This window comes from Musa acuminata, chromosome BXJ1-4, assembly GCF_036884655.1.
Source record: "Musa acuminata AAA Group cultivar baxijiao chromosome BXJ1-4, Cavendish_Baxijiao_AAA, whole genome shotgun sequence".
NCBI classification, from domain to species: domain Eukaryota; kingdom Viridiplantae; phylum Streptophyta; class Magnoliopsida; order Zingiberales; family Musaceae; genus Musa; species Musa acuminata.
The window spans coordinates 4,834,941-4,862,001 of NC_088330.1; the positions used below are offsets into that span (position 1 = coordinate 4,834,941).

General features: G+C 40.0%; 3 protein-coding genes and 1 long non-coding RNA gene across 4 annotated transcripts; 1 reads left to right on the forward strand and 3 right to left on the reverse strand.

The window, feature by feature from the left end:
• Positions 1-7,898: 7,898 nt before the first annotated feature.
• Positions 7,899-11,085, reverse strand: LOC135642989 (uncharacterized). The gene is made up of 4 exons (XR_010498112.1): positions 10,740-11,085; positions 9,824-10,016; positions 9,457-9,643; positions 7,899-8,678 (listed from the first exon to the last, which is right to left on the reverse strand). It is a non-coding gene; the product is annotated as an uncharacterized LOC135642989 (long non-coding RNA).
• Positions 11,086-12,526: 1,441 nt separating this feature from the next.
• LOC135642981 (ACT domain-containing protein DS12, chloroplastic-like) lies at positions 12,527-17,392 on the reverse strand. The gene is made up of 10 exons (XM_065159466.1): positions 16,974-17,392; positions 16,455-16,512; positions 16,256-16,381; positions 16,057-16,151; positions 15,745-15,829; positions 15,584-15,643; positions 14,588-14,643; positions 12,953-13,058; positions 12,815-12,883; positions 12,527-12,720 (listed from the first exon to the last, which is right to left on the reverse strand). Exons 1-10 carry the CDS (start codon positions 17,105-17,107, stop codon positions 12,658-12,660), a joined length of 852 nt encoding a protein of 283 aa, XP_065015538.1. The 5' UTR covers positions 17,108-17,392; the 3' UTR covers positions 12,527-12,657.
• Positions 17,393-19,404: 2,012 nt separating this feature from the next.
• On the reverse strand, positions 19,405-19,977 carry LOC135672024 (uncharacterized). Its single transcript, XM_065180477.1, has one exon. It carries the CDS (start codon positions 19,975-19,977, stop codon positions 19,405-19,407), a length of 573 nt encoding a protein of 190 aa, XP_065036549.1.
• Positions 19,978-23,504: 3,527 nt separating this feature from the next.
• Positions 23,505-26,721, forward strand: LOC135642975 (4-coumarate--CoA ligase CCL1-like). The gene is made up of 5 exons (XM_065159459.1): positions 23,505-24,585; positions 24,681-24,879; positions 25,957-26,170; positions 26,247-26,349; positions 26,431-26,721. The coding sequence occupies exons 1-5, from the start codon at positions 23,593-23,595 to the stop codon at positions 26,551-26,553; spliced, it is 1,632 nt and encodes a 543-aa protein (XP_065015531.1). The 5' UTR covers positions 23,505-23,592; the 3' UTR covers positions 26,554-26,721.
• The last annotated feature ends 340 nt before the right edge of the window (positions 26,722-27,061 follow it).

Sequence of the window (27,061 nt, forward strand, 5' to 3'; positions counted from 1 at the left end):
ACGAGCACACATGACTGTCAAATACTGATGTAATCATGTCCTGTTACTTATATATAATCCACCTTCCAGCCTTATGTCTCCAAAGGAAAGCAGCAGGTTTATTTAGTTAAACTAAGCTCTAAAGGAAAGATAAGAACCTGTGAGCCCAGCAAATGCCATGTGAACTGGGCAGCTTTTTTTGCTCATGGCATCAGTTTGGATTAGAACAAGGATTGATGTTGCCATGCTATACATGAGCCAAACACATTGAAGTGGGATGGATGCCTTGAGGAAGATTGTTTCTTCTCTAGTGGTGGTGGATTTAATGTGATGGACTGAGAAGTAATGGTGCATTATGTTAATACTTTCCCTTACATGAACATAAACAAAATGATGGGAGTCTATCCCCTCAATCTTCTGCTATGAGACAATGTCTCGATCAGTCTTCTAATCCAATTAGGTTTGATGTCATTGCCCATATGATGGCTCTTTCTCTTCCACGTGAAACAGCTAAGGTTTGAGTTGAGGCTGCCACTTCATCTCACTTCTCCTTCCTTTCTTACCTTCTCTCTCTACCTTGGTACCTTCTACCTTTTGTATTCTTAACTCTCTCTTTTTCTCTCTCTCTCTCTCTCAGAGGAAGTATTTAACTCCCTTCCTGCACAAGTCAATCACCACCACCATTTCATGTAACTCCTCGCATACTCTCCTTCTCCACCTGAAGCAGACTATGTCGTGAGCATCTTCTCCACTCATCCGCTACCTCCTTACATCCATGCTTTGAATTCTCCAGAGCTGTAAACTGTCCTATATATATACACCAAGGGATGGGGTTTGAGTTCCCCCATCGTGAACCGCGATCCCTTCCACCAATTCAGACTCGCGCCATTGACATGAAGCCACTGGAGGAAGACCAATCGAAGTCGACGAGCAGCGAAGAGGTGGAGCAGTGTGTTACACCGAGGTCGGAGCAGCAGGAAGCAAAGCCAGCATTGGTGTGCCCGCCGGCGCCGAGGAAACCTCGGCCCGCTAAGAGGAAGCTTCGGCCTCCTCCGAACGGCTACTACCCAGTGCCGACCGATCTCGCCTCGGTCTTTGTCCCGATTCCGTGCCGAGCAAATAAGAAGGTGAGAGTGGGTTGATCGACTTCTCCCCGATGATATCTTGTAGCTTCTCTCTTTCTCTCTCTCTTCTCTTCTCTTCTCTTCTCTTCTTTTCTCTACATCTATGAAGGAAGATCCAGAAGAGGTGATGCTATGTTAGCTCTTTTCTTCTCTTGTTATCTTCCTTGGTGTGAAAAGCAATACAAGTTGGGATTGGAATGTTAAATGAAGTTTGATCTCTCCCTTCTATTTGAATTCTTATTCATGTGTTCTCCTCTCTGTTATGAAAAGAAGTCAAGAAGAAGAAGAGTGGAGAAGTGAGGCGGTGGGTGATGGAATTATTTCTCAAAGGCAAAAGCACATGAACAAATATAACAAAGGAAAAAGACTTATTACCTACCAACATTATTGATGACAATGTTATGATGAATGGTGAATTGCAAGCAAAATTGTTTTCATTCTTTCACCTACATCTATCTATCTATCTATCTATCTATCTATCTATCTATCTATCTATGACCCACCAAATCATGATGTTAAATTGCATACATATACCAACGAGAGATCTACATGAACCGTAAATGTCGTAACAAGTGTCGAAATGTATGATTCATCCATGCATTGTACAAGAGAGGACCCTCCCACCCCACAATTCTGTGCATAATTTCCATATGTCCCACCAATCTCTGCAGCTCCAGCCATTACTCTTACCTTTTGTTTGGTTCCCACTCATTACTCTCTACCTTAGGTTGCAAGCAAAGATATCTTTTTTGTGCTTTTTTGGTCTTTCACACCCAAATCTTTATCCATCTATCATTTTGCAATCTCTGCATGCACAAGCAAATCTTGAGATTGTTAGTTTCACCTAAACAGATCTGGATTCAGGATCAGAAGCATTCCAGTTGGATTTGATGGTACAGAGGATAAACGAACCAATGATCACTCTCACTGCATCCAGGTCCTTTTTTACCAGCAGCTTGCCATCATTGATGAGCAAGCAATGAAGAGAAGGACTTCCTCGTGTCAGGCCAAGAGGAAATGACAGAGGATTAGTTCCCATGCGTACGTAGATAATTAAGAGAAGGGAATTGGTTGTCCTACTTTTCAACCATCCCAGGTAGCAAGGAGGAAATGTACCATTCCTTTTGGCCATCTTCCCAGTGAAACATCGCTTCATAGGATTCTATTGTTTCACCTTCTCCGCAGCACTCGCTTTCGAAGCCCACGAGGAAGATGGGAACAAAACATTTGAGATGCAACTGCAGTCTCAGGTTTGGCACTTTCCGATTGTCTAAGAGTTGGATGCAATGCCCACATCCAAATTGCATTCAATGACTCTTTGGCACTGTCAATCTGGTTGAAATTTAGGCAGTCCACTAACAATCAATTCTTGATGTATTATGGTTTAATCTACCATCAATTCAGAGATACGACCGACTGATGCGAAGCATTCAACCAGTTTTGCTCTGTTTCACGAGCTGATCTGCTAACATGAACAAAACGAAAGAAAGACAGGAAGAACACAAAACTCAATCACCACTTGAGAGCTTTTCAGGATAACTCTCGATAGAACACCACCATGAGAGCCAACTTGATCCGACATTGAGATGAGAAGATATGGTTTGAGTTCTGGTTGATACTTCTTGCAGTGTGAGGAGACGGAGACAAGGTGGCAACATGATTTGTACGTACAATTGGACAATGAGTTCTTTGCCGGTGGCCTGCGGATAGAAAAAGCTGCATGTCTACAACTTGATATGGCCCATTACAGTGTGCTCATAATTTGCCTTGTCTTTGGGTGGCTTGGAGATGGACTTCGATAATGGATGAGCCAAATTTGATCCCAACACTGTAAATTTTTTGTGGGGAAAACATCACAGTATTTAGAACTAAAACAAGCTTCAGGACAAGCATGAAGATAGTAGTTTTCTCAGGATCTGATCCCTCTACTCTCAATACACATACATCAATAAGCAGCAGTCACTTCAGTTCAAAGTTTTGAATTCTTTTCACATGTCATTTGATCAAATTGGACACAAAAAAAATAGTGATAAGGTGGAAAGAATTATATATATGTATATATATATATGTATGTATATATATATATATATATATATATATATATATATATATATATATATATATATATATATATATATATATATATATATATATATATATATATATGTATATGTATATATATATATACACACTTAAATAATGTTATTTCATAAGACGAGAAATTTGATAGATCTAGATCAGAAATGTTATTCGGTCAATCCGTGCTTGCTTTGTGGAGTGATGATTGATCCTTTGTCCATTATTCGCTTCTTTCTTCTTTACAAATCTCGTTTTGCTAATAATTATCGCTTGTATGTGATACTGTTTAGGTAATTTCAACTATGTTCGTGACGACTATAATCAGAATCAAATCGGACTATTATCCGAGACTCCTCTTTTTGTTTGAAGCTCGAGTGAAAACCATTCAAATTATTTTTCTGCCAATGAAGAAGCCTAACACTTAGCACATCAGCTAATTCATCAAGTCACTTCATGAGTCAGGAATCCTAGGAAGACAGCCATGGCTGCATGCTGCCCTGAGTAAGCTTCATAAACACCCCTTCCATGTGGAAGTTGGTCACCTTCCTCACACCCAAGGAAATAACTGGTACATGCATTCTGGTAATGAACTCATCTCCTACTTTCAGCTTCAATGGACAAAAATACAATCTTAGAATGCTCCATTCTTGACAGTGTCAGTCTCTCCATTAAATTGTGCCACTCTCCACCTCTGAGTAAAGACAAACTGACAGGGGCTTGTAATTGGCACTGCCAAGTTGAAGAGCACAAATGGGTTGAAATGTAAGCCAAAGCCAAAGTGTAGGCATTTAAAAGGAGCAGTAGAGTAAAAGATGAAGCTTTCAGAAGGGTCCAGTGTTGTACTACTGTTGCCTTCCTCCTATATTTAAGTCTCCCCCACCTGCAAGCTTTGATTGCATCGATTTGTGGATACATGGCATCATCACCTGCCTGTTAGTAATTTTCTTTTCTGGTCAGTGGAAAACATTAATCTACATAATATGAACATAATCAAAGCAGCAAAAGAATTGGCTGCTTCAACCACTCCTGTAGGAAGAACTACAAACCACTCCACTTGCTTTGGCTTAATATCTATATGACTATGCTGTGATTTGTGATCCACTAACCTTTGCTGCATTGGATTGTGGACAAATAGTGCCCATCACCTTCTTTGCAGTAAATATCAAAAAAAAAATACACAAACCAAACCTTGGAAAACTGGTTATCATCATATGGTTGAAGAATTGAGATTTAGTGAAACTATTTTGATATATGTATCTATGACTAGATGGACCTGTTGTAGAAATAACTAATCTGATGCTTATAGGATAAAGTTTTAATTGTGTCTATTCATTAATTATATATGTTAATTTTTTTTATTGGAGCAAATATAGTAACTAAATGCGACGAGAAATCGAGAGTTATCTATGAATTGAACTTAAAGTACATCATGGTGTGGAGTCTCTATTGAGCTAGACCTCATATACATCACTAATGTGATATATCATCCTCACAATTTGTCATGAAAGATCAATAAAGGGTATGCTTATAGGAACATCAATTATGTCTCCAATGGCAAAGATGATCTTTTGGCATCTGACTGTCAATTCTCATCAACCATCAACCTACCATTAAGCCCATGTTCAACCCGATGGCCTACTCACACAGTTGAAGTGGCAATCAGCTTTTCAATAGTTCTTACAACTGAAGTTATTGTGAAATCTCTGATCTCCCTCTTTAGATGGAGTCTTAAGTTGATCAACTGATCCAAAAGCACTTTGACTCCCACTGATGTCAGCCATTTTAGTGCCATTTCAGAAGCTTTTGGAGGTGAGGATTTGCAGTAGTCTTTGCCCTCCATTGACAAGACTCACCCCTTCTTCTCTGAGTAGCCTGCTGCAATCTCTCCACCAAGTTCAAAACCCGTTTTGACCACCTCCAACAATTAATACAGAGATTGAGGATCTTATTCTCTTGATTCTGAAGCAATGAGACTGAAAGATCAGAGAGTTTTCTTTTTAGAATTCTGTGTTTTCAATTATGGACTATTTGCACTAGGAGGCTGGGAAGAAGCACATTTTCTAGGTTACATGTTACTTGTTACATATAACATTTTATTTCTAGTTTCACTCATATCCTATTAAAATAGGATGTCGTATTTTAATATATATTATTACTATCGATATGAATATAACAAAAAGTAAACAATCTTAAAATTAAAATATACTAATTACTAAACAAAATGATAGGGTTTCTCTTGTATTTGACCCTAGTATATATTTATCCTATCGAATCAAAGAAAATTATAAATATAATAGGTCCAAAATTTATACACACAAAATATATACTGGTCATCGTCTATATCTGCATGAGGTTGCATGTACTCCTTTCCCTACCCAATCACTTGGGTAGAGTGCTAATATCTTTACCTATAAAAATAAGATTTATAATTAGTAATTAGTAAGTAAATATAAGTCTTTATAGCTTCATTCGAGTGAACATATATCATGTCATTGATATAATATTTTAAATCATAATCATAAGACAATTAACAATAAACATCCTATTATAACACTACAATATAACATATGCGAAATAAAGAAGTAAAATTATATGTCGAAATAATTTAGAATGCTTATATGAATATGTAGAAAATATAGTAAATTCATAAAATTTTATATCTCATATCATAATATATATGTGCACTTCCATACCGCATGTCATCGTAATATATATGTATACTCTCACACCATAAATCATAATATATACGTGTACTCTCACATCACACGTTATAATATATATGTGTACTATTATATCACACGTCATAGCACATACGTGCACTCCATATAGCACATCATAATATATACATGTACTTTTATACCGCACATCATAATATATATATGCACTGCATATCATAATGTATTCATGCACTCTCACATGGTACATCATAAAAAATATATGCACTCTCATATTATATGTCAATATATATGCATCAATATATGACATTTTTATCGTAATTCATATATTTTTATACTTACAAAATATATGTATTCATATTTAGCTTATAACTAGCTTATAGCGATCATATTCGTCGAACCTACCTTTCAAAATACCTTATGTATACGATAATTTATACAACCACTATTTTATAGTAAATTATATAATCATAATTTGTACAACCACAATAATTGAACCCAAAAATAATGATATCAATGAAAGACCATGTTTCTTAATAATCGAGTGTCTTAGGGAATGATACACATATCAAAATGGAAGTATAGGATAATGAGAAACCTTAATTAAGAATTCTACCTCTCAAATTATTGATTTCAAATAATTCATAAAAAAATTAATAAAATCTCTTATAAAATATATTATACTTAACCTAAAAATTTATCTATATTTCACTACTAATTTTTGAATAATTCACTGTATAAACAAATGAATTTATTAGTATCAAATAAATCATTGTACAATTCTATAAAGAAATTTTACTTCACTATTATAGTTGATCAAACAATTTTGAATCACCATAAAAGTTTGTTGAAGACTAGGAAACATATAAAACTATACATACACATCAAAATTTAGCTTAAAACCAAATTATTTGAAGGTTAAACTATCCTTCTAATTTAACTACTAATACCTATTCTATTATGTTAAGACTGTGTTAGGACTATCTAAACTTATAAATTTTATATCTTACTGCACTATTCACTCAATTCCAAATGTCATAGAACTCTAAAGGAACTTTTTTAAATATATCAAATGCCCAAAATCTAATCATATCCCAGAAGGAGATTAATTTAGCTTGAATAATTTTTTTTCTCAAAAATAGGAGATTCTAAGTATCTTAGATCAAGATAGTAATAACTCTATGCACCAATCTCATATTAAAGTCATACTAGAGGCTTTAGAACCATAAGAGAATTATTTAAAAATATCAAAAAATTAAAGATAAATTTGAAGTATAGGTTACTCAAAACTAGTTGGAAAATCAGCCTATAATGTGTAAAATCAAAATCCTAGGTATAGTAAGGGAAGAATTATATTTTTCTTACCTCGATCGTTTGAGCTAGTTCATGACCTCACGAGAGAAATTAAGAGAATGACTAAAGAAAAAGAGAATGATGATACCAAAATTAAAATAAAGGTGCTTAAGAGGTTGCCTTCGGTACAAGGTTCAATCTCATTAGGCCTCATTTCAAGTTTTTTTTTTTACTAATATAATTTTAATGTTGCAACAACTTTAATTTTGTTTAGTTTGGTTAGAACAAAAATGATATTTTTGATTTAAACTCATCATTCAATCTCACTTATATATCTTAACATTTAGTATAATACTCGTGTCTCATTTGTATCCTCATTTAATTTTTTATTACCTAAGTATCTTATTACCCTATATACATGAGGTTTAAAAACTAAACTTTCTTATTTTAATTATGTTTAACTTATTCAAGATTTAAAATTCAGATCGATTACAATTCAATTATCAATATGTATACTTATTATTATAATTTAACCTTATATTCAAGTCCGCTAACACACTTTTGGCTTCTTGTGCTATGCTTAATGTCAACATTAATGCTTATGCATACTTAATCAATATTTTTGAAAAACATATATTTCAATATTAAAAATAAAAAATATGAACATATTCTTTATTATATAAAGTGAGGATAACATATTATTTACACATTATAAATCATATTATTTACTTACAGTACTACGTTGACCTTCATAAAAACCACTTCTTTTGAGGCATAATTTTATTCACTAGATGAACGTGTTACATTGATCAAACTTACATTCTCAAATTATAATTACAGAGTAGCTTTCTGAACTACGTTTACATTGTTGTGTACAGTATCAAACTGAAGCCTTTGAGGAAGAAGAGCTCAGTGGATCTCACCAAGAACCCTGAGGACGCTCACCTATAGCTGTAGGCAAACCATGTAACTCTTGGCTTCAAATAGCAACTCATGCAGACCCATCGTGCTCCCTCCGGGCAAAATCCTCCTCAGAGTTCGCATGCGTGGGTCGAATCCATCGCTGCCTCTACTCTTGTTGCTGCAGCTCCTCAGGGTTGGATTTCTAGACCTGAGCGCATCGACATGAGCTACAGACCTCGAAACAACCGAGTAAGGTCAGGAGGGACGAAGCTTTCGGATAATGCCATGGCACTTACTCATAAAATGGATGTTGTAGGAGATCGGCAAAGCTTCGTCTTGTGACTATGATGCTCGAGCTTGTTTCTCAAGGCTCGGCTCCATTTGAATTCACTGGCTGATAGCACCAGCGCCATGTCAACTTCGAATCTAACTGCCTTTTCGATCTTCTCATCTTCTGTTGCAGTGCAAGAACTCAAACTATGAAAGGCTGTAGCGAGAGCTGGCAACAGATAACCAACATAATCATGTAAGAAGCTTGCATGAGCTGAAGCATTTGATTCAGATGAATCGGCATCAGCCTCCTTCTCGGCATGCGCTGCATCCAGTTGAAGAAAGGTGGCTGCCACTGCAGATATCAAAGAACGCAATTATCACAAACAGGTTAAGTTATGATGATGTTGACGAATAAGTAATGCAATAGAGAGAGAGAGAGAGAGAGAGAGAGAGAGAGAGAGAGATCTATCTGGTTTACCCTGTTGTAGCTTGAAATGATGACAAGGGTCGAAGAATGGCTTACATATAAGGAGTTGGTGAGAGCAGAAAAGCCAAGATGGATTGCCTATAACAATGCAGTCTTCTGAGACATGGAGAATCAGTCCATAAGCGAAAAATAAATGAATGGCGGAGGGACAGATTTGGAAGAGACACAAATAAGTAGAGGCAGTGGACAGAAGGCGAAATAGATGGGGCCAAAGAGTAGAACCAGCAGGACCATTTCCAAGGGATGTGGCAAAACCCTCTTCGTATGATCTGGGCTCAGACATTGAAGGAAGGAAGGGGAAGCTTGGTGCTGGTGCAGCAGCACATGGTGGCACATGCACCCTTCTGCTGTGCCGAAACCCTACCATGTGCTCCAGGGAGCCAAGACACCAAGGCCTCTATAAATGCCATCACATGAGTCCAACCAACAGTACCATTTACCCCAAGTCTCTCTCAATGCCGTACCTCCTCTCTCTCTCTCTCTCTCTCTCTCTCTCTCTTTCGTTGTGTACATTGACATACAGCATCAATCTACAAAAATGTGTAGAGAGATAGATGGATCTTTAGAATAGAGAGATATACTCAAGGTAAAAAGCCCGGTTTTCTGGTTTTGCAGAACTGACATAAGGGGTGTAAACAAGAACCTTGGAGGTGCATGCCACTAGTTGTTTGCCAAGCTTCAACACTCTCTACTTGTGAGGAGACATGTATGCCTTGCAAATATTAAGTCATAATGTAGCAGATTTAATTTTCATTCATTTCCCCCCTTCTGCTCTCAGTTGTAGTTGATGGTAACTTCATCAAAAACAAGAGGGCTTGGTTCTGCAGCTCCTAAAAACAATATGGTTATAAAGCAAATTGTAATACAGGTGAAACTTTCATGTTTAAGAAAAATACAGCAAAATCAATCGAAAATACTTTCTGGTTATGCTTGCAAGATCAACAGCAAAATAAACCTTGAAGGAAACTGGCATGTCCTTATTTCTTCATGGACAACAAGACAAAGAATACCTGTGTCAATGAGGTACATGCTTGCCTTAGGCAATGGCAAAAGTCAATGAGAGTCAACTGATGGTGAAGTTGTATTAGAATTAGAAGCAAGCACTCCTTTTCTGGCTCAGTCCGGGCAAAAACTTCACAGAATGGAGCCTGTCACAGGAGAATGATGCAACGATTGTGTGCATTTAACATCTCTCCACAAATCCTGCAGTGAGAAAGTATCTTGTAATCTCTTCAAGATCATGTATATAGCTAATTCTCGCAAACTTCCACTGTAATTTGATCTCTTTGTTGCATCATCATGCTCAACTTTTTAGGAAATTAAAAGCATTAACAATGTCCTCTGAGAATAAAAGACCACTTTACTCACTTGAGGATCAACACATGTCATCACATACTATTTAGTTGAATATGTATTTGACTGATACATGCTTGCAGCTAGGTGTACCTTGTTCTGTTGTCAAGCACTCACATCAAGCATGTCAAGATGTTCATCGCAGTGTTTCATGAGTAACAAGATGCGCAAATCTATCCCTTTTTCATTAAAAAGAATGGCTCTTAACATGTAACAGTCTATCATGCTGCATTCTCTGCTCTATATAGTTTGACTTGAAGTGCAAAAGGTCATCAAGTTTAAGAATACCAATGGCTAGTTACATATATATAATCTAAATATCATAGTCGTTCCTTATAAAGAAGCCTTTAAGTCAAATAAATATGACTATGTAATTGCTCGTATATTATGAAGATCCATGTGTAGTGTCTCAAGTAGATCATATTGATGGAACAGTGTCACTTGATTTTTTTTTTTTTTTTCAAAAACAGCAATCAATATGACCTAAGGGGTATCTTTAAAGGTGAAAAAGATGGAGTTAGTGGGAGTAAATATTTTGCAGAAATGATTAACCATTAGCAGTAGATCAGGTACCTTTCACACATCATTTGCTGAGACACTGATCCTCTTTGTAAAAATACCTAAACCCTCAGATACCTTGTAAGAGTAAGAACTTGGTGAGCTTCTTCTTTCCACACCATTGAAGTGTCCAGCTTTCAGCTTGAAGAAGTGCCAATGGGGGTGTCATTGATGTGGTCTCCCAGATAGCTAAGCTTGTTTTGAACTTTGCATGGACAGTGCTTCCAGGTGAGAATGAAGAGTAGGTGCCCAAATCATCTTCTCCATGATTAATCCAGGGTGAGCAGAGCTGCAGGTGATCATCTGCAAATAAGTTCAAGGATGGAAGACACTGCAGTAACTCATAAGAAACCAATCATGTGTATACCTGACAAAAACTTGAAAATGGGTCCATCCATTGCTTCAAGGACATCGATAAGGTACAATAATGTAGCACAGTTGGTTTTCCTTTATTGCAATCATGGAGCTCTAATGATCGTCAACAAGTTCAAAGAGCAATTCACTGCTTGCCAACTATCTATCTCAATAATATCTGAACGAAAATACACCGTCTCTTTCTTCCCTCTCACTTAGGTAAATTCTCTTTGAGGAACGATGCTGTAGTATGGAAATCAACTAGACCAAACCAAAGCGGAACATATCGTGTTAAACGAGAACTACTCTTTATAATCATGCCCAGATTAAAAGATATGAACTAACAACATCTGTTCGACGAAATGCCTCCCTAAGTCCTTAATACGTAAAGCAGAGAGACTGAGGTGAGTCCGCAGGATCCTTCTCGTGTGATAAAGACAGTAATGGGGCCATCGGGAGCTACTCAACTCAGCAGAAACCGATCCATGAAGCTTAGGTTGGATGCATCATCTTGACCTTATCTCGGAGCAACTGATCATGTTTACATCTCTACCGAAGGAGAAGAAAAAGGGAAAATTGCTTCTTTTTTCCTTGAAGCCAATCGCATACATAAAGAATCGAGCCGAAATGCAGACAAGTCCAAAAAGGGAGGGAAAAGAGGGGAAACAATCAATAACTAGAGCTTCCCGACGCCCCATTCCAAATCGAGCTGTGGATTGCTCATGAGAAGATAAAAGGCGAGAGCATTCCACCGACATGATCGGGTCTTGTGCGCGCACCTGGACGAGGAGCGGGCAAGAATGGTCAAGGAAGGAAGGAGAAGGGCCGGAGAACAACCGAATTCAAAGCCGTCCGCTCCGGCGTATACGACGCCGCCCTACAAAGGAGAGAAATGAGATCTTCTTCCCGTGCTTCATCGACGGCTCCATATCCATCGACTCGATCACTTCCTCCAATCTTAAAGCAACTTTAAAAGTCGCATGACTCTCCTATTAATTGGTACATCAAACCATCAATGACTCTCCAACACGTAAAACTTTAAAAGTCGCATTTGCCTGATCGACGCAAGCCAGGGTGCGATGCGCGAGTTTTGTCACGTGATTCGTGGACAAAGATTTGGAAGCGCATCAAATCAGTCCTCACTCACAGAACACTTACCTTCACCAAATACCTGCGTGCAAATGGCAGGCAGTGGTCTCCGCCAAGGTAAGGAGCACTTTCCTTCCATGGCTTCCACCGGCTTCGATCATGGTATCGACGTCGAGTTGTGAACCTGTTTTGGGAACCCCAGAGAGAAAGAGAAGAAGAAGATGATGAGATTAGTTCTGCTTTGCTATGATTGGCAAACAGATGAGTTAGCATTCCTTGATGGAATTACTGCAACAACTAAAGAAGAAAAAGGTTTTCGATGATCCAATAGGAGAATGACATAATTGTTCTATGTTGCATTCGGAAAAATGCTGACTATATATAGATTGAGAAATTTTGGTTCAATACAGATTTGTTGGCTTCCAATGAAAAATATTCAGACCATAATACCAATTCTTTGTGGTAAACATCTGTCATGTTTGGAAAAATCCTAAAAGCTTGCCTCCTCCGTTGTTGGCCTCCTCAAGAAATAACGCAAGCTATTTGAGAGAACCTATTGAACATATAACAGAGGATGATATTAACATCAATTCAGATGTAAAGAAGCTCGTCAATATTTAGACAAGTGCAGAGAATAAGATGATCACCTGCTGCAGAGGCTTAATGATTGGTTTATCTCTGTAACTTACATGGAACTTTGCTTTAGCCAACAGTCCCTAAAAGAGATAAGAGTTCGAATCAGAATATGTAGTATGATGATTCAATCATCTTGTAAAAGATTATACCTCGGTATCGAACTCTCCAGACTGGACTGTGATATTTATATCAGTGATGATCTTAACCAGATCTACCAGCAACCCAGGATAGTCTGCTGTCTCCACAACGAGTAAGCTGAATGGCAAAAAGTGAATGCACATCAATTGTGAAATGTGAGTTTACAGAGTTTTTCGAGTTTGCGAACGGATTGCCTATGAAGGCACTTCACATGTGCTGAACTCCAAACATTTTAAGCCATCAAATACATTGCTTTCCGAAGAAATATATATGTTTAGTTCTGATGACCACAAGTTATAGTTGATCCTTAAATTCGCTTTGTGTCAGATAAAGCAAATTAAGGTCCTAAGTAGAAAAAAGATATTATTCTTATTCTTGTTTCTCTTCTCTTAGCAGGAGTTGTTTACAGCCAAAAAACTGCTACTTAAACAGAGTAGTAGTTCCTGAAGATTCGATTCCACAGAAGTCGCATCAAATTATATTCAAAATGATATAGTTAAGACAAATTGGTCATCCACGTGATTGAAAAAATCCTGGCATATGAGATGCTATCTGAATTCATAGGAGTATGCATTTCATTTTAAGGCATGTAATCCAAAATAAATACAGTAGATAAAAGTAAAGTCATTTTGTATATGTTTAGACATCCTTCAAAGTTAAACAAAAGAGAATGGCTAATATTGGAAAAATGGATCAAGGAGGGTTCCATATAAATATCATTACAAATGAATTGTAAAAAAGGGATTAATGAGAACAAAGATATATGTCTATCATCTTTCAACAAAAAGTGCAGCTTCAAGGGCCAGAGGAATTTTTGTTTTGAATGTAAGAATTAAAAGGATAACCATAATGCAACAACCATAAAAATGTGATCCAGATCTGTTTAAAAAAGGATATTACAATATATCTACATGTGGTTTAGCCCCAATTTGACATTACTGCAATCATGGTCCAAAAAATGGCACTTGACTCACTCTAGGATTTTCGCTTACTAACATGCCATAAAATCTAACATGTGAATGACACTTACATGGGGTTTCAAACCCAAAAAGAACAATCCTAAGTAATTTCTTTGTTGATCTGGAGCTCAATGTCATCAATTAAAATAGTTGTCGGATGTTTTACAACTAAAATCAGGCAATTGCTCTCATCTAAGAACTTAAACCCCAACTCATATATCACTCACATGTTGGATTTCATGCCATCTGGGTAATCAAAAGCACAGTGAGCAAATGACCTAAATTCAAGTAAGTTAAATGTCATTTTTTTTTTAACCATAGAATAGTATCAGTAAGACCCTATGATAAAATCAAACAAGTAGGACCGTTTTTTATAAGATAATAAAAAGTTTATACATCTTTTATTCTTGCTTCTCTTAGTTTGGCTAGTGATATTATCCAAAATAGAGCTTAATGGTGGTAAATGATCTATGTAGCCAACCCCAAGTCGTTAGGAAATAACAATGTGTTGTCGATGTTGTTGTCATTGTTCTTGTTGTCTATATTGGTAGGACAAAGGAGGTGAAGATTAGGTCATCGGATATGAAACTTCATAATGTTGAAGGAATGTCGTCGTCTAAGATGGCAGACTCTAGTTTATGTCTACTGATCACAGAATCAGAGAAATAATGGCTCAAATATGTATACCTTCGGTCAGGCCCATCATCATAAACTTCTATATGGGTAGCAATATCCACATCAACCTGAACACAGAAAGCAACGATTAGAAGTTAATTCTTGAAACAACTGGAACTAGAAATCTAAATGATGACGAACCAAGAATCTCACTAATAAGTTACAACTTATGATTAAGATGATGTTATATGTGTACTGCAAAGCATATATGCAGCTAGAATACAAAAGAGCCATTCTGTCTCTGAAAGGTGAAATTAGGTGGCTTATGAGTCATTATAAGGGAAGAATCCTGATATCAACATTGAAAGACTTGTTAAAAGCTATCGTACATCTTCTCTGGTCAGAGAGGAGTAATTGAATTGTTTCATTAAAAGGAACAAAGTCGGGAGCAAATTTTCAGGAACATTACAGATTTGACAAGGACATCTGCAGACATAGAAGCATTGGAACATCACACTTCCAAATAATTATATATCTTCTTGTTGTCAGGCTGTTTGCATGTGCGGAGTGACAGATTATTGGTTTGTATGTTTTGTAGGTAATCAGGATTTTTCCTTGGAATGAGTCTTAACTTTAGTTTGGAGGGAATTTGGAGTCATCTGAAGATAAGTTTGGTTTCTAAGTATGTGATATAATTAGCCATGTAGCTCAGTTTTTGGAAATCAAATCTTACTTATTTCTATATAAGACAAACATGATGCATGCAGCCCCCGCAAGCCGAGCTAAGTTGTAGAAATTACCTTGAAAGGATAGGCCAACCTCACAAGATATATATGTCTAGACACGAACAGTCAATGACGGAAGAGAAAATTGTCTTTTTCTCCCTTAAATTACTCTACAAAAGCAATATCCAAGAAAACAAGGAAGAAATAGGGGCACTGAATCTATGTGAATTTTTTTAGATGTCTCCTCTATTTTCAGAAAAGCTATAGGTTAAAGATGTATTTAAGCATTTTGGTCCTTCAACATGGAATCTATGAGTTCTTTGCATATGTATAATGAGAGAACCTCTTGTGTAGGAGGCTCAACTCCAAACGTTGCTCCCATTGCCAATTGGCTGCTAGACTCCTGGAAAAACCAATATAAACATCAGATTATATGAGGAAATTTGTTTTAATATATTTACATGAACACAAGAAAAGTACAGAAAAAAACACCAATCATTGTACCGGATGATACTCGATCAAATTGTTTATAATTGTTAAGCGTATTGCTTCTAGCAACTCTGGATCTTCAATTTTGCGGCCGGTTGACCTGCACAGCCCCATTTCACTAAACTTAGCAATCCTTGATACATATAAGCAACTGCAAGAACCAAAGCTACGGCTGATGTGTGAAGAACATATCAGTAGTGATACATCAGGTTGCTGTAGAAAACAAACCTATCACAATTTGCAAACAGTAGCAGGAAAGAATCATCCACTAACACTCAGATAACTATCTCAGAAAACAAAATGACAACAGTTTATAAGAGAGCTTACATGCTAGTTATTGCAAATTTGTTGTGCTTCCCGGAAGAATCCAAGTAAACATTAGCTTTGACAACATTTAGGCCTAGATTCTTAAGGGACTTCATCTTCCCAATGGAAAAACAAACTGTCAGCTTTTAGTGAAATAAACATGAAGAAGAACAATGCTGCCCTTCCAATGCCTGCAATCTATTTAAGGTCAACAACATACAGTGTCAAGAAGAGTCCCGAGGCGGTCGCCAAAGGTTATCTCCACGATAGTTGCATCTGGGTCTGAGTCCTGATCTATGATAACTTTGGGAGTAGGAATTGTGTCAGTCTCATTAGAACTCCCATCCTGTAAACCCAAAAATTCTGAATGATACATAAACGATCCAAGTACTGAACAATAGTAAATTAAGATTTCTTACCTCAACAGTTGTCGGAGATGCTGCTCTAGGAACAGTTATAGCAGCATCGGAATATAATCTAGAAACCCAAGGAATAGATCAGCTCCATGCAATCATAACTTGAGAAACATGAATGAATCAATGAAATGCATCGTTCAAGTGAACAAATCTGGAACAATCTTAGCAGTAAGTGTCAAAGTTTATCACATTTGACCGTTAGAGCCAATAGTAGGCACTTACAGATTCAACTTTTTGAAACGGAGTCCAATTCCAAAGATCATATAACTCAAAAAGGCATACAATAAACGCAACAATCAAAGAGTGAAGATCAAACATTCATCCAGAACAATAGACCTCAATGACCTGCAAAAGATGCAGTTTTGTTGAACAATGAAACCAAGAACTGCCACAGTCACCACAACATTGGCATGAATCGTGGTACAAAAACCTAACTTTCAAGCCTAAAGAATCACAGGAAGAAAGATACTTGCTACCGAACCAATCAATTTGCAGAAACCGAGGCAGTAACCAAGGCAAAACCTGATCTTCGAGGCGATTGGAACCGCGAAAGGGGGGCAGCGGAGGGAACAGCATCGAAGCCCCGGCAAGCAGTTCTCCCCTGCCCTCGCGGTGGGCCTCAGACAGAGGCTCCCGGAAGCCATGGCGACGGCCATTCCTCCTCTTTCTTCACCAAGACACAAACTTTGTTTCTCTACTCCTCTTTGTTTAGGATTCCTGTCTATGTTAAAGGGAAGCAAAGGAGGAAGAGGTAAGGGCGGTGGCTATCTCCGAAGCACCATTATCCACCCATCCAAATCTCACCCCCACCTGTCCCTGTCTACCTCTCCTCCCTAAAATCATCTCCATTTCCATTTTTCACATTAAAAAGGAAAAGGGAGAGGATGCAGAGAAGCCACCCACCACCATCTACAGATTCTTCTTCTAGTGAGTGTGGATAATGGTGAGTTGATGGTGTCATAAAGAAATAACTAAACTACTACAACTAACCATGTCTTTGTGACATATATATATATATATATATATATATATATATATATATATATATATATATATATATATATATGATTGTTCAAAAAAATATCTCTTTTTTTTTCAGATGATATCTCTTTTCAAAATTTTTAAACCATCATCTTCTATTTTAAAAATCTTAAAAATATCTCTCAAAAGCTGTTCATAGTGTTTTCCAATGCAAATCCAAAAAAATTATTTTGCCAATTATTTGCAATATTTTGTGAATTATTTTTTATCCATAAAAATACTATATAGTGTTCTTTTAAAAAAATATTGCATGATATTTTTTTATTTCAAAAACACTGTGATATCAAATCTATAATATTTTATGAATAAAAATCAACTCATAAAACACTATAAATAGTTAGTGGAAAAAATATAGATTTGGACAAAAAATATGATAACTTTTTAAGGGGTATTTTTAGAACATTAAAAATTGAGGGTGATGATTTGAAAATCTTGAAATAGGTATCACATAATGTTTATTTGTGTAGTTTTATTTGTTTAATCTTCTACTAAATGCTTTCAAAATATCAGAATTTACAAAGGAAATAAAATCATAAAAGATATACATACCTCTTAATATTTTTCTTAACAAAACATTAGACATTAAAGCATAATTAGCAACCAAGATTTTAATCTCCAATTCACTTTGCACTTCTGAAATTTCTTTCTTTAGTCAGAAAACAAAATATGTATGATATTGTTTAGCTTCATGGGGTGCAGTCTGTCAAAAATCATCAGGAGAAATAATTTGGAAGAAATGCTTATAGAAATCAGATCCACTTCCCAGCATTCTTCATCACTGATGGATTGCTTTGATTGTCACATGATGAAGTGGGAGAAGATAGGATTGCTGAGTCATGAATACCACATTCCAGCAAGAAGTAGGCCATGCTGATGCATTAATTTAGGTAGAAGAGAAGACAACCCATTAGATTGTCAGCAAGCAGAGATATCCCTTCCACATGGAATATTCTTTCTTGTTTATCTGCACTACTACACTGCCAACTCTGGCACTCCCCAATACATCCAGGGAACATGGAGAACTAATTCTAGTTGTTAATAGTTGATATGATCTTATGCATCAAAACTTGTTTGGGATCATTATCATCATCATCATTCTCAAAATCATGTATTTCCAGACTCCTGAAATTTTCTTCTGAAATCTAATGGAAGGGAAACAAACACAACTTAGAGAAAGGAGTGACAATGAGTGTCAGCATTGCAATTTTGACAATCATTTGTTGATGTTATTTAGTTCTTTGGATGAGATTAGATTTATAGGGAGATGCATATTTCACCTGATGAGCCAAAGGATGCTTGCTCACTGCAAGAGTAAATGAAGCTGCTATCTCCATGTGGAGATCTATGAAGAGAAGAAGCACTATAGAAAATGTGCTCTACTCTCTTGTGTTGGTGAGGGCCACTCTTTCAATATGTACATGTCATTTTCCTTCCATATAATTATTTTTTTGATGGAAATATGCACATGTTTTAGCCTATGAATTGTGACTTGCTAAAATCTGGTTATTTAGAGCTTTTATTTAGCACTACATTTTTAAGGTTATGATCTCATTTCCTTCCTACAATGTGTGGCAAGTCAAGTCTTCCAATCTTAGACTCACTTATTGTTCTAAATGATCACCTAGAAGCTATCATATGGTCCAACTTTGGTGCATTGTAAGACTAAAAATGGTCCCAAATTTTTGATAAATATGAGAGTGTTTTCATTCATCAACATCACCAAAAAGCCTCCTTAAATGCAAGTAAATTACTTCTTTGTGCTTCCCTCTTCCTTCTAATTCAATGCCATTCTAATTCAATATTTCAAGAAAAGGGTATTTTAGGAATTTAAGTATGGCAGGGCCTCTTCCCGTAGTGCCCCCCGTGGGTCTCTCTTCCAATAATGCCCCTCCGCGTTTCAGGAAACAAAAGATCACGTGTCCTGCGCGTGCTCAGCGAAGCGCAACGGCACGGTGACGGCGGAGGCGCTCTCCAGCCCCGTGCAGCTCAGCGAGCGCAGCAGCCTCCACGTCGCCCGGCCCACGTCGCCGCTCGGCCCTCGCCCCGGCTCTGCCTCCGCCGCCGCGCTCTGCCGGCGCTGCCGGCTCCGGATGTCGCTCATGTCCATCGTCGCCGGCACCCGCACCGACCCGAGCACGCAGAGGTACCACCTCGGTCGCTGCTGCCTCGCCGCCGGCGGGGGGACCATCCCGTGGCAGTCCGACACGCTCCTCAGCCTCCGGTACTCGGCCTTCACACGGCCGCCCCAGAACCTGCGGCGCCGGCGGGAGCACTCGGAAGCGGCGTAGGTCTCCTGCCAACAAAGGTCGCCGAGGTTTTCAGCTCGTTTGGGGGGAGGAGCGCCGAAAGGGAGGATCTTTCCGCCGAGGAAGACGTCCGCGGCGGCGCACATGGCGGGAGGTGAGGGGAAGGAGAAGAACTCGAAGTGGTCGGCGTCGGGCTCGGCGGCTGAATCTGGGCCGTCGGATTTGGAGGAGACGGCCATGCGGGGAGTAACGGGGGAATCTTGACCGTCGGATTCGTGGGTAAATGGTGAAGGCGGTCAGCAGCGTTCTCGTGATGGAAGGCGACGGGGGTGGTGGTTTTATACACACACGCAGTGAAGGTGTACACTTGTTTGACTTTGACTTCATGTCGGGTTCGAGTCAGGCGAAGACTTCCCCAAATCGACTCGAGTTGGGTTCGAGCCAAATTGCCCGATCTGCAGCCCAAGTGTATCTCTGTCTCTCCTCAATCGATCTATGTAGGTACTGCCAAAACAGTGGAACCAAGTCCTTGTCACATGATACCTATCCCTCTCCTCTTTTCTCCTACTCCCTTCTTTATGCTTGGCTGGGCATCATAGTCGGGTTCTGGAAGACAACCAAGTCCACGACTGCTGCATTGCCCATCAATTCATGCCCTCTTCTCACTCTTCCATCGGGACACTCCACTAGCAATCAGTAGAGAGAGAGAGAGAGAGAGAGAGAGAGAGAGAGTCTAGGAATTGCTTGTGGACCGTAGCTTGGAGAGCCAGCCACCGCTGTCCTCTTCTATCCTCACTTCTTTCTCCGGGAATGTTTTGCCGTGACTAGTGTTGAGCAAGCACACTTGGCATTGCCGAGTCTCGTGCAAGCAGCAGAGGATGGGGGTAGACAACCGCTTGGTAGCCATTCATTTTTGGGCTTCTTCCTTCATGGCTGTCAGCATTCAGAAAGCTGAGTTCTTTCAGCTCATTAGCTTCGACACTCAACATGGTCAAGATGGAATTGTTCTGTTCAAGATGAACTTTGAGGGGGAGGAGGAACAGAGTCGATTGATGAACAGGCCATGTATGTGCAGCAAAGGAAAGCAAGCAGGTGCGTGCCATTGACATCATGGAGTTGCAGGTTGATGGAATGATTGGTCTTGCCATGTACCTCGGAGAATGTATGATGGTCATCATGGAACATCATGAGGACACACACACACACACACAACTCTTTGGCTTGGCAGAGGCGAGTGCGGCTCAAGCCTCCTGCAATTTCAAACACTGAATCATTCTCCCGAGAAGATGATGAGCCAGGAATCGGAAGATGGGCACAATGACATCAAGACATGAGGGGGAGCAATTCTTTTCATCATCACCTGCCATGATGCATATGTGCAAGAGTAGGGTAGGAACAGGATGTGAGAGCTTAGGAGAGTACTTTTTACATGGAGTGATGTGCTGTAGGTGTTGTTTTGTCTCCCTGTCCAAGGAAACCTCCATATTTTTAGCTACGGAATGCCATGAAGGAAGAAGGGGAAGAAGAAAAGGTGTGAGGTTGGTTAAATGGGTGTTATATATAAAAGCTACAATAAATTTTCTCCTTCACATAATGGATAGTGTTGAGTTCTTTCCTCCTGAACATAGATCAGAAATATGAAATAGATTGAACTTGATAGTTCAATGTGTTCTCCCATGGCTTCAAATACCTACCTTCCTAATAATCTAAATGGACAGTCTATCATAATTAAGAACTCCAAAAGATCATTATCTGCATAAATAAACCTACAACTATGACTCCTACCACAAATGATCAACTCTAAGACACCTACAAATACAAAGGTTTATTGACCATACTTGTTTCTACATCCAGAGCACTGGAAATCTGTAAATGTAAGTTGAGATCTTGTCATTTTGTTTGCATGAATTGATTCTGAAAACAACTGATGCTTCATCCAGCGAGAGGCAAACAAGAAGATGATGTTGTAAGATGTCCTCTTTATGATGTGGAAGATGGTAACATTTACAAGAGCAGTCATAGCACCAACAATGGACCAACATTGGACAGATTAGCCACCAAGCTCTTTCAGCACCATCTGTTGTGAAAACCACTCATAATATCGACAGATCTCTGAGAGCTAAAAGGCATAAATTTCTTGGCACAGTGGAATACCTAAGCATTGGCTCATTTAAGAGATGAACTTCCAACATAGGACTACATGATCAAAACCAAAACCCACAAATAAGCAAATTGTGAGGGTAGATTTATCCAATATATATATATATATATATTTCATATATAAACTCCCATGACTAGTTTACTTCGAGTATCTCATCAGTAAAGGAAACCCTCTGCCAACACATACTCATTATAGATTAAATCCATCATGAATCTTTAAATTCAGTAGAAAAATATTAACATGAAGTTGCTTGCTTAGTAGAAGATTTGCAATCTTGAACATCTCATAGCAAATTCTTTTTGACATCACCATTACCTTAAGCCTATGTAAATTAAAAAAAGTTAGAACAATTTACAATCTCATAAGGCTCAAAATTCTACCATAAGTAAGAGAATCAAAATGAAGGATCATCAACAGAATTGCCCCAACAACAGCAGAAGGGAGGTCATCATCACTTTCACCTTGAGAAGTCATGAAGCAAATGATCAAGTATTTCCTACAGTATAACCACAGTAATTTTGAGTCAGAAGTTCCAGTGGTTTCAAAGTCCATTGCAGAGAACAGCTTCTGTGTTAGGCCAGCAGTAGAACACAGAGTTCAGAACTGATGTGAAAGAGTGACATCTGAAATAAACTAGCAACAGTATTTGTTGGACATATTTTGCTGCTGTTGTAAAAGTCATTGTAGAAGAGATATTGGAATGCATATATGGATAGGTTAAGTTAAGCCATACAACTATTTTTTTTTCTTTTCAATCACACAACTCTTTATTTAATTAAATTTGGTTGTATAATCACATATTACAAGTGACAAGAAAATTATTTTCCAGTGTTGCAAAAATTATACCTCTATATCATATTCAATCTGTACAAGATATAACAATGATAATATAAACTTCCACCAACCTCAATTGCAAGAAGACCAGCCAAGAGTGGGGTGCCCTTCCACCAACCTTCACAAAGGACAATTGGAAGAAAACAATGACCCAAGCAAAGAAGTGAATTCTATGGTGCATGCCCTCTTGGAATACATGGTCATAGTACAACAAGTATGACTCAATGTATTAATATCTAATATCATAAGACAGCCAAGTCTTATAGCATGTGTAGCTTGGACTTTCAACATGTTTCATCCATGCGATTTCTCTGTCTCACAACTCTTTCATTTGTACCTATCCAATCAGTGCTTGTCCTGCCGTCTGATCTCATCTAAACGGCTCCGATTCTCCATTAGAAGCGGGGCCCTCGTGTGGTCGCCGACACATCAAACGGTAGGTGAGACAGCTACCCTCGCCCGCTCAAGTCTATCTTGTCGCCATCCACCGTCGATTCGTGTCGCGCCAGAGAAACCTACGGCCCAGATAATTCCGGCCCGTATCACGCGGACCCGACGGGTCCGGGGTCATTTCATTTCAAGCCTAGCGATATGGTACTGGATGCCTACGAGGCGTTATCTCATTCGCTGACTTCGTCCGTAGTCAACAACGGCTCTCTGGTCAAATATTTTTTCCCTATTTTACCCTTATATGTTTAAATAATTACGTAGGAGTCCTCCATGATTGCTTAACTGCCTTCACCGGTATAAATTACCCTCCTCTGTTCGCGACACGTCCTTTCTTAGGGAGGAGAGCGGAAGCCAAAGCAGTCTTCTCCACCACAGCCGACGCCACCACCTCTGCGGCCGGAACAGCCACATGGAGTCATACTCGATGCCGGAGGAGACCATTTTTCGGTCGAAGCTGCCGGACATCCCGATCGACAACCGCAGACCGCTTCACGCCTACTGCTTCGAGCGGCTGGCCGACTTCGCCGACCGCCCCTGCATCATCGACGGCGCCAGCGGCGCCGTCATGAGCTACGCTGACGTCCACCTCGCCGCCCGACGTGCCGCCTCAGGCCTGCACCGCCTCGGGGTAGGGCGGGGGCAGGTCATCATGATCCTCCTCCGCAACTCCCCCGAGCTCGTCGTCGCCTTTCTCGCTGCCTCCCATCGTGGCGCCGTCGCCACCACCGCCAACCCCTTCTACACCCCGGCCGAGATCCACAAGCAGGCCGCGGCCTCCGGCGCCCGCGTTATCGTCACGGAGTCCTGCTACGTCGATAAAGTGCGCGAATTCGCCCAAGAGCGGGGCGTCACCGTCGTCTGCGTCGACGGGCCTCCCGAGGGCTGCCTCCATTTCTCCGAGCTTCTGGCAGCCGACGAGCGCGACCTTCCCGAGGTCGACATCGACCCCGACGACGTGGTGGCGCTGCCGTACTCGTCGGGGACGACCGGGCTGCCCAAGGGCGTCATGCTGACGCACCGGGGCCTAATCACCAGCGTGGCCCAACAGGTCGACGGCGGCAACCCCAACCTCTACTTCCACGAGGAGGACGTGCTGCTGTGCGTGCTGCCGCTGTTCCATATCTACTCGCTGAACTCAGTGCTGCTGTGCGGGCTGCGGGCGGGCGCCGCCATCCTGATCATGAGGAAGTTCGAGATCTCGGCCATGCTTGAACTGGTGCAGCGGCACCGCGTGACGGTGGCCCCACTGGTGCCGCCGATCGTGCTGGAGATCGTCAAGAGTCCACTGGTCGACAGCTACGACTTGTCATCGGTGAGGACGGTGTTGTCGGGGGCGGCACCGATGGGGAAGGAGCTGGTAGACAAGTTCATGGCCAGGCTCCCAAACGCTACGCTCGGCCAGGTGATCGAGAGCAACAACATACTGTTCTAAGGACTTCCGACGATGTTACGAGAAGCCGAAAAACTAAACATGTGATATGTGCTTCCATGTCTCAGGGATACGGGATGACCGAAGCCGGGCCGGTGCTCTCCATGTGCCTCTCCTTCGCCAAGGAGCCGTTCCCGGTGAAGTCGGGGGCGTGCGGCACAGTGGTGAGGAACGCGGAGCTGAAGGTCGTCGACCCCGACACGGGCGCATCGCTCGGCCGCAACCAGCCCGGCGAGATCTGCATCCGAGGAGCTCAAATCATGAAAGGTATAAGAATCGAGCTCTTCCCTTCTGCCACCGACTGTTTCGGTTCCCACTGTTGTTTGCGTAGAGAGGAGACTAAATCTTGCGTAGAACACAATGGTATGGTGTGGCCAGATTTGTATGCGAGCAGCACAAGAAACCTCAAGTTAGCTGAGAGATAGGCTGCAGGATTTAGATCAAGGTTTTCCATGGGTGAGCAAATTTAGACTTAGACTTATCAACAGAATCTGAGATATAATGAAAGGAAATCATATATAAATCACAGTTCATGTTGGATCAGTGAAACTATTGTTCTTGATATCCATTGGGAAGTATATTAACAAGGGAACCTCACATAAGGCTGGGCATATGTTGGTTGACTCTTCCACGTAACTGTCACAGGAAACTTCTTACTATATACACCATATATATAGATAGATAGATAGATAGAGAGAGAGAGAGAGAGAGAGAGAGAGAGAGAGAATTGAGTTGTATGTTCACAAGTCATAGGAGACTGCACCAACCCTGCCAACCAAAGGGCAGCAGTCAACACATTTCTAACGTTGGAAGTACAAATCAAGTTGATGAAGGAAATATAGGCACTTGCAGTCAGCCAACAAGTTGGTGGATGCAGTAATAAATAGCAAACAAGATGGTGACTGAAGTGTTTTACTGTAACATGGAAATAAAATAGACAATGAGGGAGATGCCAATTGTCCATGGCATTGGACTCTTACTACCATTGGTTAGAGCTTAATTCTTCCTCGGTTGATGATGTGTGTACATGTGGAGAATCACTTTTCTGGCAGGCAGAATTAATAGATATGACAATGAGATTGACAGATCTATTTGAGCTACCAGAACCAAACAACCATATCAAAGTCAAAACAAGAGGAGGACTCCATAGTTTGCAGATCTTTCTATGGCATGGTTTGAAGAGAAGCTCTGTGTTTTCTGTGTGGTAACTTATTATAGGCCACAGAATGCATCTCAACGTGACTATCGTGATCGATGCATGTAGGAAATCTACTGACCACATATACCATGCAGAGATGGAATCTGGCACGATGAACTGATGGAGCTTCTGCCACGGTTGTGCAGGATATCTCAATGATGCAAAAGCGACGAGGAACACGATAGACGAGGAAGGTTGGCTGCACACCGGAGACGTCGGTTTCGTGGACGATGACGACGAGATCTTCATCGTCGACAGGCTGAAGGAGATCATCAAGTACAAGGGATTCCAGGTGGCCCCAGCCGAGCTCGAAGCATTGCTGATCGCCCACCACGACATTGCCGATGCTGCCGTCGTCCCGTAAGCACCCCCCCCTATACAGCCTTAGCAAAAGCCATTGCTGAGTCCTCACCGTGGCCATGCGAACTCTGCGCAGGATGAAAGATGAAGTGGCTGGGGAAGTCCCCGTTGCGTTCGTCGTCCGGTCGAGTGGGTCTCAGATCACGGAGGACGAGATCAAGCGATACGTGTCGAAACAGGTGAATCAAGGGATGCTTTTATCGTCTTCGTCTACTTGTAGTTAGGGTGGTTGAGGTTCTAATGGATCGTGTTTCTCTCAGGTGGTGTTCTACAAGAGGATCAACAAGGTTTTCTTCACCGAGGCCATTCCCAAGGCTCCGTCCGGGAAAATACTGAGGAAGGATCTGAGAGCAAAGCTGGGAAGCCAGTTTCCATCCGCTTGATCTCCATCCTACCATCCTAATTGTCTCCTCTTTTCTCATCAAACCATGTAATTGACTTGTTTGATTACAGCTTAAAAATCGAGATGGTTTTAAGCTAGCTTATATATCCATGACTTGTCTAAAACACACTTTTATTGGATGATATATGGATTGGAATCTCTCGACTCATGTACTTCATGGATGACCAACCTAAATTGCTTCCCTATGACTGATCCCACCACAAAACTACTCGGACTTGGGTTGTCCAAGTCTCTTTTATCTTTCTCCTTTGTTTCTTTCTCTTAGATAAGGGAAGGGAAGAAGATGCACAAAGACAGTGTTTCCATTATTGATTAACAGTCTTACAAAACACTATATATATGGATTGAAACTTACTATTACGCCTTCGGCCATTAGGCTGTTAGTACAACATACCACGAAAGAAAGAGTGGGTGGGAGTAGAATCAGAGATTCCTCACTGGTTGAGAAAAGGAAAGATTATATCAAAATCAAATGATTGATGCAGTTA